Genomic DNA, 10582 nt, shown 5'->3' with positions numbered 1-10582 from the left:
GCCAAGCTCACATTTGCTTGGCCATGTCAGGAATGAGACTCAGACACAGTAATGGAGCATCCAAGCGCTCCGTCCACACACTCTCCATTCTCCTGAAAACCAGCCCATCTTATTCCTCCTCTGGGAAATGCATTGAAAGCATTTTTTTCTCTTTTGGTCACACAAACACACTGGAAAACTTGAAGCCATCTTTCTGCTACTGGAACACCAGCAGCAACTCTACATTTACAGCAAAGGGGTTAATGTGCCACCGGATGGGACTGTTTTTCCAAAATGCAAAGCATTTAAAGTAAATACAGAGCAGTCTCACAATCTTTACATATTGGTGCCTTGGAATTCGTGACTGAAAACACTTGATCTCAAATTATCCGGCCTCATCGAAATGCCATTAATCTGTTCCAAAAGTATAATGTAATAATGTATGTAAAAATCACATAGCAATAACATAATTGGATAGAATGTAAAGCGTTTAACAGTTTGTGCATCAAAATTATTTCATTGCGGCTCTTTCTGGTACGTGCAACTTGGCCCCTGGGGCTGTCTACCAAATCAAAGAAGACTTTTACCAACACTGTAAGTGATCCAGCAAATTACACCCTAATAGTAGTTGTTCTTCGAAGAGGATAGATTACACTGATTAGGAGTAAATTTTAATCAGAGATGGTTTTATGTGTCCCTAAACTTATATTTTTATGCTGATTTCAAAATTGTTTTTACTCTTTTTTTGCCGCAATGGGTTGTTGAGATATTTTCATTGTTTGGATTTCAAGTTTGATCGATAAAAGTGAGTCTGATCAGAGATTATTGTCGGTCTACACGTGCTGCTTCACAATTCACGTTTATGTAGCCATTGCTGAAAGTGTGAAAACACAGGATGTACAGCCTGTGTGTGTCTGGCTTCCTTGGTGACGGCTCTCTGAATGATTGCGTAGCCATTCATACAATTTTTCCGTTCGCCCATGAGGCAGTCAGGACTGCGCTCAATGAATTCAGCATTGCAACAAGTGCACTGTGCAATCAGTGTGATTCTGTTATTTCTGCATCTCTCAAACACCTACGATTTGACCTCTCTTGTGAAGTTTTATACTGAATTACAGATGGCTTTTGTTGTCTCTGCTGGAAACTGCATCGAAGCCAGAGAGAGTAGACAGAGTACGGTTACAATGGTACGTAAAGGTTTGGGCGTTTTTCACGAGTAGCAAGTTACTGCAGCGCATGGTTTTATGAAGGTAAAAATCGAGCTAAAATGCTTGAAGAGTTGTGATGTCATTCATGTACACCACAATAGTTTGCTGTAATAGCTGTAAAATGTGTAAACTTCCAAGCATCCTCGTGTGTGTTTTTCTTTTTTCAAAGGCTGGCTGGCCAGTCTTCCTGTCCTTCTGGCACACACAACAAAGCTTCCTGTTCAGCACTTGATGGGGGAGTGGACGCGGCAACACAATGGCTACCATCTGGGTATTGGGAGGCTCGGCCCTATGAAGTGGAGCTGCGGAGCTTGGCAACTTCAGACAATGGGAGGGAGATCCGGGCACCACAGAGAGCAAAGACAGGTCTACTCTTCACAAGGGAAAACAATACCAGGCTTTCCTTTCGCGTTACCCGGTAAGAAACAGATGTAGAGCATGGAAATGGACACTTACCCAATGTGGTTTGTCCTCAAAGATATCTCGGGGGGGGGGGGTAACTAGGGGGGCACTGTAACAGGGACTGTGTCCAATCATTTCCCCAGAGTAGAAGGAAAGAGAAATTTTCCTGTTGGTGTAATGACCAAGTGTCCCAAAACTTTTGTCCACATAACGTACTGTAGCGTGTGCCCACATTCAGCTTGCCGAGTATGCAACAAGGTCAACAAAGACATCCAAAGAATGCACATTTTTGATGCACAAGCAGCTCATTAGGCCCTGCAGGACGTAACGTGCTTGCTAAGCGGCTGCAGCCCAACCCTATTCCTTTTAGGACGTTTATGGCAAAAATCAGCAGGCGCGGCTGTGTGTAAAAATACTCACATGACAGCACACTGGGCAAAGGAGAGGTACTCCACCAAGACATCAAGACCTCTGTTCTCATCGTTGAGGAACTCCCTGACCCACCTGTCACACAGGGGGCACACAGAGGGCACAGAAATCAAGAGGACACACTCTGTGTGTGTGTGTCTGTGTGTGTGTGTGTGTGTGTGTGTGTGTGTGTGTGTGTGTGTGTGTGTTGTGTGTGTGTGTGTGTGTGTGGTCATACACAGTGACAGCAATTAACCTTTGTGGTTCTCACTAGTAACATATTAATTATCCTTTGAGTTAGCTTGAAGGGGGTCTCCCCTTTCCTGACAGGAAGATCTTGGCAAAGATGGAACGAAAAGCAAACTAGGACACGGCCTCCAATTTCCACGCAATTGAACTCACATTTGTATGGAAATTCAAAACATAGAGAAAAAGAAGGTGACGGGAATATGGTTGGAGAATCTGAGTCCAGTTCCGGATTTTCTTCTCCAAACAAAACACAAGGTTGTTTTCGGGAAACAGAAAAGTCCTTCAAGAGACAATGATCTTTCTTATTTGAATGATTGCTTGAGATCGACAGGAAAGCAAGCAGGAGTGTCGGGCGAGCAAAAGGGAAAGGGAGGTGAGCGATGGAACAGAGGAAACAAACAAAGCAGTTGAGGTGAAGGGGAAAGAGGAGGGGTGCTTGTGAGGAGGCGGGCATGATCACTGGTTTCCTGTCTAGAAAGTCCTCCCACCCCCCTTTGCCTCTGACCCCTTCTTCGCACAGCAGCCGGCCGCGCCAAGCTCACATTTGCTTGGCCATGTCAGGAATGAGACTCAGACACAGTAATGGAGCATCCAAGCGCTCCGTCCACACACTCTCCATTCTCCTGAAAACCAGCCCATCTTATTCCTCCTCTGGGAAATGCATTGAAAGCATTTTTTTCTCTTTTGGTCACACAAACACACTGGAAAACTTGAAGCCATCTTTCTGCTACTGGAACACCAGCAGCAACTCTACATTTACAGCAAAGGGGTTAATGTGCCACCGGATGGGACTGTTTTTCCAAAATGCAAAGCATTTAAAGTAAATACAGAGCAGTCTCACAATCTTTACATATTGGTGCCTTGGAATTCGTGACTGAAAACACTTGATCTCAAATTATCCGGCCTCATCGAAATGCCATTAATCTGTTCCAAAAGTATAATGTAATAATGTATGTAAAAATCACATAGCAATAACATAATTGGATAGAATGTAAAGCGTTTAACAGTTTGTGCATCAAAATTATTTCATTGCGGCTCTTTCTGGTACGTGCAACTTGGCCCCTGGGGCTGTCTACCAAATCAAAGAAGACTTTTACCAACACTGTAAGTGATCCAGCAAATTACACCCTAATAGTAGTTGTTCTTCGAAGAGGATAGATTACACTGATTAGGAGTAAATTTTAATCAGAGATGGTTTTATGTGTCCCTAAACTTATATTTTTATGCTGATTTCAAAATTGTTTTTACTCTTTTTTTGCCGCAATGGGTTGTTGAGATATTTTCATTGTTTGGATTTCAAGTTTGATCGATAAAAGTGAGTCTGATCAGAGATTATTGTCGGTCTACACGTGCTGCTTCACAATTCACGTTTATGTAGCCATTGCTGAAAGTGTGAAAACACAGGATGTACAGCCTGTGTGTGTCTGGCTTCCTTGGTGACGGCTCTCTGAATGATTGCGTAGCCATTCATACAATTTTTCCGTTCGCCCATGAGGCAGTCAGGACTGCGCTCAATGAATTCAGCATTGCAACAAGTGCACTGTGCAATCAGTGTGATTCTGTTATTTCTGCATCTCTCAAACACCTACGATTTGACCTCTCTTGTGAAGTTTTATACTGAATTACAGATGGCTTTTGTTGTCTCTGCTGGAAACTGCATCGAAGCCAGAGAGAGTAGACAGAGTACGGTTACAATGGTACGTAAAGGTTTGGGCGTTTTTCACGAGTAGCAAGTTACTGCAGCGCATGGTTTTATGAAGGTAAAAATCGAGCTAAAATGCTTGAAGAGTTGTGATGTCATTCATGTACACCACAATAGTTTGCTGTAATAGCTGTAAAATGTGTAAACTTCCAAGCATCCTCGTGTGTGTTTTTCTTTTTTCAAAGGCTGGCTGGCCAGTCTTCCTGTCCTTCTGGCACACACAACAAAGCTTCCTGTTCAGCACTTGATGGGGGAGTGGACGCGGCAACACAATGGCTACCATCTGGGTATTGGGAGGCTCGGCCCTATGAAGTGGAGCTGCGGAGCTTGGCAACTTCAGACAATGGGAGGGAGATCCGGGCACCACAGAGAGCAAAGACAGGTCTACTCTTCACAAGGGAAAACAATACCAGGCTTTCCTTTCGCGTTACCCGGTAAGAAACAGATGTAGAGCATGGAAATGGACACTTACCCAATGTGGTTTGTCCTCAAAGATATCTCCAGTTCCCTCAAGACTTTGGTGGACTCTTGTACCCTCCTGCGGAACTTCTGGGAGACACAAAGAAAGCCGAGTGCCAATTTATGTACACTTTTTGGGGAGCTGTGATTGGATGATTTGTTGTGAAGAGAGTTCCCAACCTTTCTGGTGACACCGGGGTCTAAGTAGCCTCGTATTTTCTGGATGTAAGTGTGAGGTGGATTCTTCACTTGAAACCTTTCCTGCGGGCAAAAGGAGATAAATGCGTGTGGTTTTATTTCTTCAGTAAGTTGAGTAGACTGAAGATGTGCAGATGAGTTAAGTTGAACGTACCTGGTCACAAATGAGGTCCCACTTCTTCTCATTGTCATATTGCCTGAGGAGCCGGGCTTTGTCTGGAGGCAGGTTCATAGAGTTCTGAAAAAAGATACAGTGTACAGACCTCAAAGTTAGCATCTTCATGAGTTGGCGCAACATCTGGCACAATGAAACCGGTTGCCTTCACTAAGTGACAAAGTGTGTGTGTGTGTGTGTGTGTGTGTGTGGTCATACACAGTGACAGCAATTAACCTTTGTGGTTCTCACTAGTAACATATTAATTATCCTTTGAGTTAGCTTGAAGGGGGTCTCCCCTTTCCTGACAGGAAGATCTTGGCAAAGATGGAACGAAAAGCAAACTAGGACACGGCCTCCAATTTCCACGCAATTGAACTCACATTTGTATGGAAATTCAAAACATAGAGAAAAAGAAGGTGACGGGAATATGGTTGGAGAATCTGAGTCCAGTTCCGGATTTTCTTCTCCAAACAAAACACAAGGTTGTTTTCGGGAAACAGAAAAGTCCTTCAAGTCCTGACAGGAAGATCTTGGCAAAGATGGAACGAAAAGCAAACTAGGACACGGCCTCCAATTTCCACGCAATTGAACTCACATTTGTATGGAAATTCAAAACATAGAAAAAAAGAAGGTGACGGGAATATGGTTGGAGAATCTGAGTCCAGTTCCGGATTTTCTTCTCCAAACAAAACACAAGGTTGTTTTCGGGAAACAGAAAAGTCCTTCAAGAGACAAAGATCTTTCTTATTTGAATGATTGCTTGAGATCGACAGGAAAGCAAGCAGGAGTGTCGGGCGAGCAAAAGGGAAAGGGAGGTGAGCGATGGAACAGAGGAAACAAACAAAGCAGTTGAGGTGAAGGGGAAAGAGGAGGGGTGCTTGTGAGGAGGCAGGCATGATCACTGGTTTCCTGTCTAGAAAGTCCTCCCACCCCCCTTTGCCTCTGACCCCTTCTTCGCACAGCAGCCGGCCGCGCCAAGCTCACATTTGCTTGGCCATGTCAGGAATGAGACTCAGACACAGTAATGGAGCATCCAAGCGCTCCGTCCACACACTCTCCATTCTCCTGAAAACCAGCCCATCTTATTCCTCCTCTGGGAAATGCATTGAAAGCATTTTTTTCTCTTTTGGTCACACAAACACACTGGAAAACTTGAAGCCATCTTTCTGCTACTGGAACACCAGCAGCAACTCTACATTTACAGCAAAGGGGTTAATGTGCCACCGGATGGGACTGTTTTTCCAAAATGCAAAGCATTTAAAGTAAATACAGAGCAGTCTCACAATCTTTACATATTGGTGCCTTGGAATTCGTGACTGAAAACACTTGATCTCAAATTATCCGGCCTCATCGAAATGCCATTAATCTGTTCCAAAAGTATAATGTAATAATGTATGTAAAAATCACATAGCAATAACATAATTGGATAGAATGTAAAGCGTTTAACAGTTTGTGCATCAAAATTATTTCATTGCGGCTCTTTCTGGTACGTGCAACTTGGCCCCTGGGGCTGTCTACCAAATCAAAGAAGACTTTTACCAACACTGTAAGTGATCCAGCAAATTACACCCTAATAGTAGTTGTTCTTCGAAGAGGATAGATTACACTGATTAGGAGTAAATTTTAATCAGAGATGGTTTTATGTGTCCCTAAACTTATATTTTTATGCTGATTTCAAAATTGTTTTTACTCTTTTTTTGCCGCAATGGGTTGTTGAGATATTTTCATTGTTTGGATTTCAAGTTTGATCGATAAAAGTGAGTCTGATCAGAGATTATTGTCGGTCTACACGTGCTGCTTCACAATTCACGTTTATGTAGCCATTGCTGAAAGTGTGAAAACACAGGATGTACAGCCTGTGTGTGTCTGGCTTCCTTGGTGACGGCTCTCTGAATGATTGCGTAGCCATTCATACAATTTTTCCGTTCGCCCATGAGGCAGTCAGGACTGCGCTCAATGAATTCAGCATTGCAACAAGTGCACTGTGCAATCAGTGTGATTCTGTTATTTCTGCATCTCTCAAACACCTACGATTTGACCTCTCTTGTGAAGTTTTATACTGAATTACAGATGGCTTTTGTTGTCTCTGCTGGAAACTGCATCGAAGCCAGAGAGAGTAGACAGAGTACGGTTACAATGGTACGTAAAGGTTTGGGCGTTTTTCACGAGTAGCAAGTTACTGCAGCGCATGGTTTTATGAAGGTAAAAATCGAGCTAAAATGCTTGAAGAGTTGTGATGTCATTCATGTACACCACAATAGTTTGCTGTAATAGCTGTAAAATGTGTAAACTTCCAAGCATCCTCGTGTGTGTTTTTCTTTTTTCAAAGGCTGGCTGGCCAGTCTTCCTGTCCTTCTGGCACACACAACAAAGCTTCCTGTTCAGCACTTGATGGGGGAGTGGACGCGGCAACACAATGGCTACCATCTGGGTATTGGGAGGCTCGGCCCTATGAAGTGGAGCTGCGGAGCTTGGCAACTTCAGACAATGGGAGGGAGATCCGGGCACCACAGAGAGCAACACACACGCACACACACACACACACACACACACACACACACACACACACACACACACACACACACACACACACACACACACACACACACACACACACACACTCAAAAACATCCAAATGGAGAGATTTACTCAAACAATAACTGGAAGATGAACAGTTATAATTTGGATGATTAGGAGACCGTTGAGTTCATTTATTTTGAGTTCTGCTCGTCAAAGAACAAAATGACTCAGAAAATTGGGTTCTACTCCCGTTATCAACTTTAGCTTATACTACCAAATATACATAATAGCTATTTAATATATCTTGTTAAATTATTGGGTTTGAAAATGATGGCTGTTGTGTCATGAAAGAGCTGGAACCGTTCTAGTCTGCTCAGCATGTTCAGGTAGTGTAAATACATTTGATAGTTGCTGTTAAATCCAACCCAAAAGTTGGCAGTGAAATCAACTATGGGTGTTAATTTTACAATTTGCAACGGCTGAGTGAGTGCCAGAAACTTTACAGGCCTGCGCTACCGATGTCACAGCCCAGTTTAAATTTGGGGGATTTTCGTGATGATCTCACTTCCTTTGTTGACATTCGGCACCCTACCACAGGAGATGGTCCTCAGTCTCAGGAGTGAGACCAAGCTTGCCCTTTAACCACCACAACCACAATCAGAACCCAGAGTGTCATCTAAATCTGCAGTTGAGAAAAAAACAAAAAATGCCACATGGCCCAAAGCTGCAAGTTTACTTTTGCTGAAATTAAACTCAAACTGCTCGTATTTCGTTTGAAGACATAACATGTTTTAGGTCCTCATAATGACAGAGACAATGATCTTTCTTATTTGAATGATTGCTTGAGATCGACAGGAAAGCAAGCAGGAGTGTCGGGCGAGCAAAAGGGAAAGGGAGGTGAGCGATGGAACAGAGGAAACAAACAAAGCAGTTGAGGTGAAGGGGAAAGAGGAGGGGTGCTTGTGAGGAGGCAGGCATGATCACTGGTTTCCTGTCTAGAAAGTCCTCCCACCCCCCTTTGCCTCTGACCCCTTCTTCGCACAGCAGCCGGCCGCGCCAAGCTCACATTTGCTTGGCCATGTCAGGAATGAGACTCAGACACAGTAATGGAGCATCCAAGCGCTCCGTCCACACACTCTCCATTCTCCTGAAAACCAGCCCATCTTATTCCTCCTCTGGGAAATGCATTGAAAGCATTTTTTTCTCTTTTGGTCACACAAACACACTGGAAAACTTGAAGCCATCTTTCTGCTACTGGAACACCAGCAGCAACTCTACATTTACAGCAAAGGGGTTAATGTGCCACCGGATGGGACTGTTTTTCCAAAATGCAAAGCATTTAAAGTAAATACAGAGCAGTCTCACAATCTTTACATATTGGTGCCTTGGAATTCGTGACTGAAAACACTTGATCTCAAATTATCCGGCCTCATCGAAATGCCATTAATCTGTTCCAAAAGTATAATGTAATAATGTATGTAAAAATCACATAGCAATAACATAATTGGATAGAATGTAAAGCGTTTAACAGTTTGTGCATCAAAATTATTTCATTGCGGCTCTTTCTGGTACGTGCAACTTGGCCCCTGGGGCTGTCTACCAAATCAAAGAAGACTTTTACCAACACTGTAAGTGATCCAGCAAATTACACCCTAATAGTAGTTGTTCTTCGAAGAGGATAGATTACACTGATTAGGAGTAAATTTTAATCAGAGATGGTTTTATGTGTCCCTAAACTTATATTTTTATGCTGATTTCAAAATTGTTTTTACTCTTTTTTTGCCGCAATGGGTTGTTGAGATATTTTCATTGTTTGGATTTCAAGTTTGATCGATAAAAGTGAGTCTGATCAGAGATTATTGTCGGTCTACACGTGCTGCTTCACAATTCACGTTTATGTAGCCATTGCTGAAAGTGTGAAAACACAGGATGTACAGCCTGTGTGTGTCTGGCTTCCTTGGTGACGGCTCTCTGAATGATTGCGTAGCCATTCATACAATTTTTCCGTTCGCCCATGAGGCAGTCAGGACTGCGCTCAATGAATTCAGCATTGCAACAAGTGCACTGTGCAATCAGTGTGATTCTGTTATTTCTGCATCTCTCAAACACCTACGATTTGACCTCTCTTGTGAAGTTTTATACTGAATTACAGATGGCTTTTGTTGTCTCTGCTGGAAACTGCATCGAAGCCAGAGAGAGTAGACAGAGTACGGTTACAATGGTACGTAAAGGTTTGGGCGTTTTTCACGAGTAGCAAGTTACTGCAGCGCATGGTTTTATGAAGGTAAAAATCGAGCTAAAATGCTTGAAGAGTTGTGATGTCATTCATGTACACCACAATAGTTTGCTGTAATAGCTGTAAAATGTGTAAACTTCCAAGCATCCTCGTGTGTGTTTTTCTTTTTTCAAAGGCTGGCTGGCCAGTCTTCCTGTCCTTCTGGCACACACAACAAAGCTTCCTGTTCAGCACTTGATGGGGGAGTGGACGCGGCAACACAATGGCTACCATCTGGGTATTGGGAGGCTCGGCCCTATGAAGTGGAGCTGCGGAGCTTGGCAACTTCAGACAATGGGAGGGAGATCCGGGCACCACAGAGAGCAAAGACAGGTCTACTCTTCACAAGGGAAAACAATACCAGGCTTTCCTTTCGCGTTACCCGGTAAGAAACAGATGTAGAGCATGGAAATGGACACTTACCCAATGTGGTTTGTCCTCAAAGATATCTCCAGTTCCCTCAAGACTTTGGTGGACTCTTGTACCCTCCTGCGGAACTTCTGGGAGACACAAAGAAAGCCGAGTGCCAATTTATGTACACTTTTTGGGGAGCTGTGATTGGATGATTTGTTGTGAAGAGAGTTCCCAACCTTTCTGGTGACACCGGGGTCTAAGTAGCCTCGTATTTTCTGGATGTAAGTGTGAGGTGGATTCTTCACTTGAAACCTTTCCTGCGGGCAAAAGGAGATAAATGCGTGTGGTTTTATTTCTTCAGTAAGTTGAGTAGACTGAAGATGTGCAGATGAGTTAAGTTGAACGTACCTGGTCACAAATGAGGTCCCACTTCTTCTCATTGTCATATTGCCTGAGGAGCCGGGCTTTGTCTGGAGGCAGGTTCATAGAGTTCTGAAAAAAGATACAGTGTACAGACCTCAAAGTTAGCATCTTCATGAGTTGGCGCAACATCTGGCACAATGAAACCGGTTGCCTTCACTAAGTGACAAAGATCTCAAAACACACACACACACACACACACACGCACACACACACACACACACACACACACACACACACACACACACACA

The 10582-nt window shown here is 43.5% G+C and overlaps 1 protein-coding gene across 6 annotated transcripts in view; it reads right to left on the bottom strand.

The window, feature by feature from the left end:
- The window catches only part of fmnl3 (formin-like 3), a 47293-nt gene that overhangs the window by 16643 nt on the left and 20068 nt on the right, over positions 1-10582 (bottom strand). For 3 of the 6 annotated variants that reach the window (XM_019895584.1, XM_019895585.1, XM_019895586.1), the window contains exons 1-4: positions 4760-4873; positions 4588-4668; positions 4421-4497; positions 2010-2093 (exon numbers count right to left, since the gene is read on the bottom strand). In XM_019895584.1, the coding sequence (XP_019751143.1) occupies positions 2010-2093; positions 4421-4497; positions 4588-4668; positions 4760-4837 (320 nt within the window). In that variant the 5' untranslated portion in view covers positions 4838-4873. Of the gene's footprint in view, positions 1-1643; positions 1667-2009; positions 2094-4420; positions 4498-4587; positions 4669-4759; positions 4874-9980; positions 10058-10147; positions 10229-10319; positions 10404-10582 lie in introns of those variants that run through there. The other 3 variants (XM_019895589.1, XM_019895590.1, XM_019895587.1) reach the window with 2 other exon arrangements.

This window comes from Hippocampus comes, unplaced genomic scaffold (assembly GCF_001891065.2).
Source record: "Hippocampus comes isolate QL1 unplaced genomic scaffold, H_comes_QL1_v1.1 scaffold113, whole genome shotgun sequence".
In the NCBI taxonomy this organism is placed as follows: Eukaryota; Metazoa; Chordata; class Actinopteri; order Syngnathiformes; family Syngnathidae; genus Hippocampus; species Hippocampus comes.
The sequence above is the reverse complement of the archived record's forward strand: the minus strand, read 5'-3'. Positions and strand labels throughout refer to the sequence as shown.